The sequence below is a fragment of the Rhagoletis zephyria genome, unplaced genomic scaffold (assembly GCF_001687245.7).
Source record: "Rhagoletis zephyria isolate East Lansing unplaced genomic scaffold, Rhagoletis_zephyria_1.1 Rzeph_scaffold_31284, whole genome shotgun sequence".
NCBI lineage: Eukaryota > Metazoa > Arthropoda > Insecta > Diptera > Tephritidae > Rhagoletis > Rhagoletis zephyria.
This window is the reverse complement of record NW_016188340.1, coordinates 1-4,157: the sequence shown is the minus strand read 5'-3', so window position 1 is coordinate 4,157 and position 4,157 is coordinate 1. Positions and strand designations below refer to the sequence as shown.

The window sequence follows — 4,157 nt, the reverse complement described above, 5'->3', positions numbered from 1 at the left end:
TCCGAGTTGCGTCAGTGCAGCCGTTGTGCATTGCAACAGCATGTTAAGTGTGTAAGCCGATTCGATAAGAAAAAAGAAGACGACTCAGACTATCTATGTCCTAGTTGCTGGTATAGCGCGACAAAAGAAGCTCCATTGCCAGCTGCTACCACATTCATAGTGACGCCACGCAATATTAAACCACAATGGCTATACGAAATACAAAAACATCTCGGACCAAGTCTCAAAGTGTTCGATTACAATGAATTGGCGTTGGACAATTGGATAAGTCCGGTGCAATTGGCCAGCTATGATATAGTACTTACCGAGTATTCTGTGTTGCGACGAGAGGTTTATCATACCAGCGCTTATTTGTCTGAGCGTGTTACACGAAATGAGCAGCGTTCAATGCGTCGTATGTCGCCTTTGCTGATGGTGGAGTGGTGGCGTGTGTGCCTCGATGAAGCGCAAATGGTCGAGTCGAATTCATCTGTACTCACTGCCTTGGTGCGTCAGTTACCAGGTAATTCAAAATTGGACTGAAGGAAATATGTACATATTTTATCTATTAATTTTCTCTTTCGTAGCAATAAATCGTTGGGCCATCACTGGCACGCCAATACAGCGTATCATTGATGACTTACGTGGTTTATTGGAATTCATTGGCTTTAGAGAGCCATTAGTCCCTATAAATTGGAACGGTTTGGTAGATGACTTTGTATTGCAACAAAATAACGCAGATAAGTGTGAGCACCATCAGTTGACACTTGTTGATGTGTTACAATGTTGCATGTGGCGCAGCTGCAAGTCGAAAGTATACAAGGAGTTGCAACTACCACCACAAACAGAGCAAGTGCATCGCTTACGTTTAAGTAATTTAGAGAAATTATTCTATTCCGAACAACATGCGCTTTGCGAAAGCAGCTTTAATAATATACTGCAAAAGTATTTGGGGCGCACTGATGAGATGCTGAAGATATCACCACGGATCATGAACATTGTAAGAAAGTTAATTTATATGTTGTAGATTTTTTTTACGTAATAAATCTTTACAATTCTTTAGATCTTACAACCTTTATTGAAGATACGCCAGTGTTGTATAACACCAGTTGTAAATACTAGCAACAAGGGTCCATATAAAAACTCGGCAAATGTGCAACAGAAACAATTTTTGCAGCCGAAGGATTTACTTGCGCATCTTAAATCCACTAATGAGCTTGAATGTAAATCTGAACTGCGCTCCGTGGCATCCTCTTATAATGGTATGTATTAGTTTAAAACAAATTAAAGAAATGTTTAGTAATTTAATGCCTTTTATAATGATTAGGCATGGCAGCCATTTATTTTATACAGGGCAATTTTGAGCAGGCAATTAAACATTACGAAATGGTTCTTCGTTTGGCGCGAGAATATAAGGATATCAATATAACGTAATAGAAAACATATTAACTTCTACTTAGCATTTCCAATAATTTTAATTTGCCACACATAAATATCCTTCCCATGCAGTGTTGACAGTTTGTTACAAATTCACGCACTCTACAATATACAGCAGGCATTCTATATTGCGCCGCCAAAGACCATTCAAATGTCGGCCGATTTGATTTCAAAATATGAGGAGGAATGTAATGCTTTGGAATGGAAATATCTTGAACCTTACGTCTGCTCAATGCACGCTAAGCGAACTTCATGTTCCAATGCCCTGGAAATGCTTGCAAGACTAGAACTAAGCGCGGAATCTCCACTGTTAGAGTTTATCAGCCTACTTGTAGATGAAACTGCCTCGCAATCTCAGGAGTTCGTAATTACATTATTGAATCGTTTTCATGACGAATTTGCCACCTCATTTGGCGGCTCTTCAAAAATGGAGCAGTTAAAAAGTTTATCGGGTATGCTTTATGTGCTGGTTACGTGGTATAAGAAAGTGGATGCTGCACAAAAGCATTTGAATGTTGAATTTGAAAATTTAAAATTTTACACAATGAACGTCTATACGCGCGCCAAGAATACGCCTGCCATTTGGCGTGAAATGTATAAATTTATACGCATTGTCTACGAATGTCACCTCAGTGAAATCCTGGTTAGTATAGAAGGGAATAATAATACATTTTTTTAATCAATTACTGTTTGCATTGAGGAAGACAAAAAGGAAAAAAAAAGTCGAAAAGAAAGTCGAAAAACTCGAAAAAGGATTTATGCAAACTTTGTCAAATACGAAATGCACTGAACAAATATGAATGTTTACTATTTAACAAGGTCATTGATGAAGATACTAATATGACCGAGGGTTTGCGAAATCACTCGTTCGAAATAGGGCTGATTAAGGGTATGTGTTGGCCAAAGAAATAATAAAAAATTTAATATTTAATTTTTATTAAAATTTATAGTTTTGTTTGCCTACTTGCGTACCAAACCTGCCTTTCTGAGCCACACGGAGCAAATGGAAAAACATTGGGAAAGCATTGAATGCCGCCAACAGCTATGTAAGAAGCTAATAAAATATTGGATCGAAATTGAGTACACTGTAAAGGTCTATGATGAACTAGATATGTGTAAAATGCGAATATCTTTGGCGGAAAACGATGAGGACAAGACACATTTCAAACTTCTGGATTATGAAGTATTTTAACTTTAGTTATCTTTTTTTATTGTTTATCAGTTAAACTCAAATTAAACTGCAGTTGGATAACACCTTTATGGAGCAGCAAATTAATCTACACGAGGCTCAGCGACGATTCGCCATGAAACTAGCGCGCCTCAAGTATATAACTCATTTAGAGGCGGATGCTGCGCCTGGACCATGTCCAATTTGTCAATCTGAAGATGAGAGTCGTGTATGTTGGAATGCAAAAATGTAATACGTTCCTTCATTATATGATTTTATATTTAAAATTTCTAGTATGCCGTATTAGAGTGTGGACATCATTTATGTCTCCTATGTTTGCGCACCATACAGCCAGGGAACTCATCTAACAAGTTATGCTGTCCGATTTGCCGAAATCGACAGAATTCAAAAAAGTAAATTTATTTTCATTTACAATTCCTACTTTTTATTTACATTTGTATTTCTTCTATTTAACTAGATTTTATTACGTTACATGCAATGCCACAACGCCCACTGAAATTCCTATTCAAGTAGTAGGCGACTTCTCATCCAAAATCACCTATATCGTGCGTTTGATCTTGCAGCTTAAGCGTGATCACGCTAAGGACATGCAGCAACTGAAGATTTTAGTATTTTCTAAATGGTCTGAAATTTTACCAACTATTGCAAATGCTTTGAAGCAGAATGGGATTCGACATCGAATCAATTATACGCCACGCGCCATCGAGGAATTTAAGGTACGTACGCACCAGTCATTGTATTTGCTATATAATATTAAAAGTGTTTCCATAGAATCCCCTGTTAGGTGTCACTTGCTTGCTGATGGCTTTGCGTAAAGGCTGTAACGGTTTAAATCTGATAGAAGCGACTCACGTCTTTCTTGTTGAACCAATTCTTAATCCCGGCGAAGAAGCGCAGGCAATTGGACGCGTACATCGTTTTGGCCAGACAAGGNGTTGAACCAATTCTTAATCCCGGCGAAGAAGCGCAGGCAATTGGACGCGTGCATCGTTTTGGCCAGACAAGGTTTTTTTTTTGGTAGTTTTAAACATATTTTGTATAAAAACTAACTATTCTGATCTGCTTTAGACCCACTACCGTCCACCGCTTTATTGTTTGCAATACGATTGAAGAGAATATTTTCAATGTCGTAAATACCGGAAAACAGTCGCAAACGAATTGGGAATTTAAGCAAATATCAGTCGAAAGTTTGCAAAATTTATTTCACTTGGAGAATGATGTCAGTGAGGAATACATATCTAACTCCGATGAACCAGTGGATGTGACATAAAGGCAAACAATCCGGATTTCGTGGTACTATTCAGTCAAAAATTAAATATTTGGTGAATGAACGCTATTTAAGTTTATATAATCGATCCAAGGCCAGCAACTTGTATAAGAAAACAATGTGTTGTTTCAAAAATATACATCTACGTTAAAATACATACACATTAACGTTAGGCAGCGATATATCGAAACACAATGTACGTTTTGCCTTAAAAAGTATTAATGTGGCTTTGAATTCCTATAACGCGAAGAAAACCAATCTGAATGGTAACAAATTTCACATGAA

The 4,157-nt window shown here is 37.5% G+C and overlaps 1 protein-coding gene across 1 annotated transcript; it reads left to right on the top strand.

Annotated features, from left to right (window-relative positions):
* Window positions 1-3: 3 nt before the first annotated feature.
* LOC108383186 (E3 ubiquitin-protein ligase SHPRH) lies at window positions 4-4,151 on the top strand (the record flags this gene model as incomplete). The annotated part of the gene is made up of 12 exons (XM_017639566.1): window positions 4-502; window positions 567-979; window positions 1,043-1,241; window positions 1,307-1,409; window positions 1,489-2,063; window positions 2,117-2,305; window positions 2,367-2,599; window positions 2,661-2,813; window positions 2,879-2,997; window positions 3,063-3,321; window positions 3,377-3,534; window positions 3,671-4,151. Coding segments are annotated over 12 exons (3,105 nt in total), but the record flags the coding sequence as incomplete, so codon positions are not given.
* Window positions 4,152-4,157: the final 6 nt, after the last annotated feature.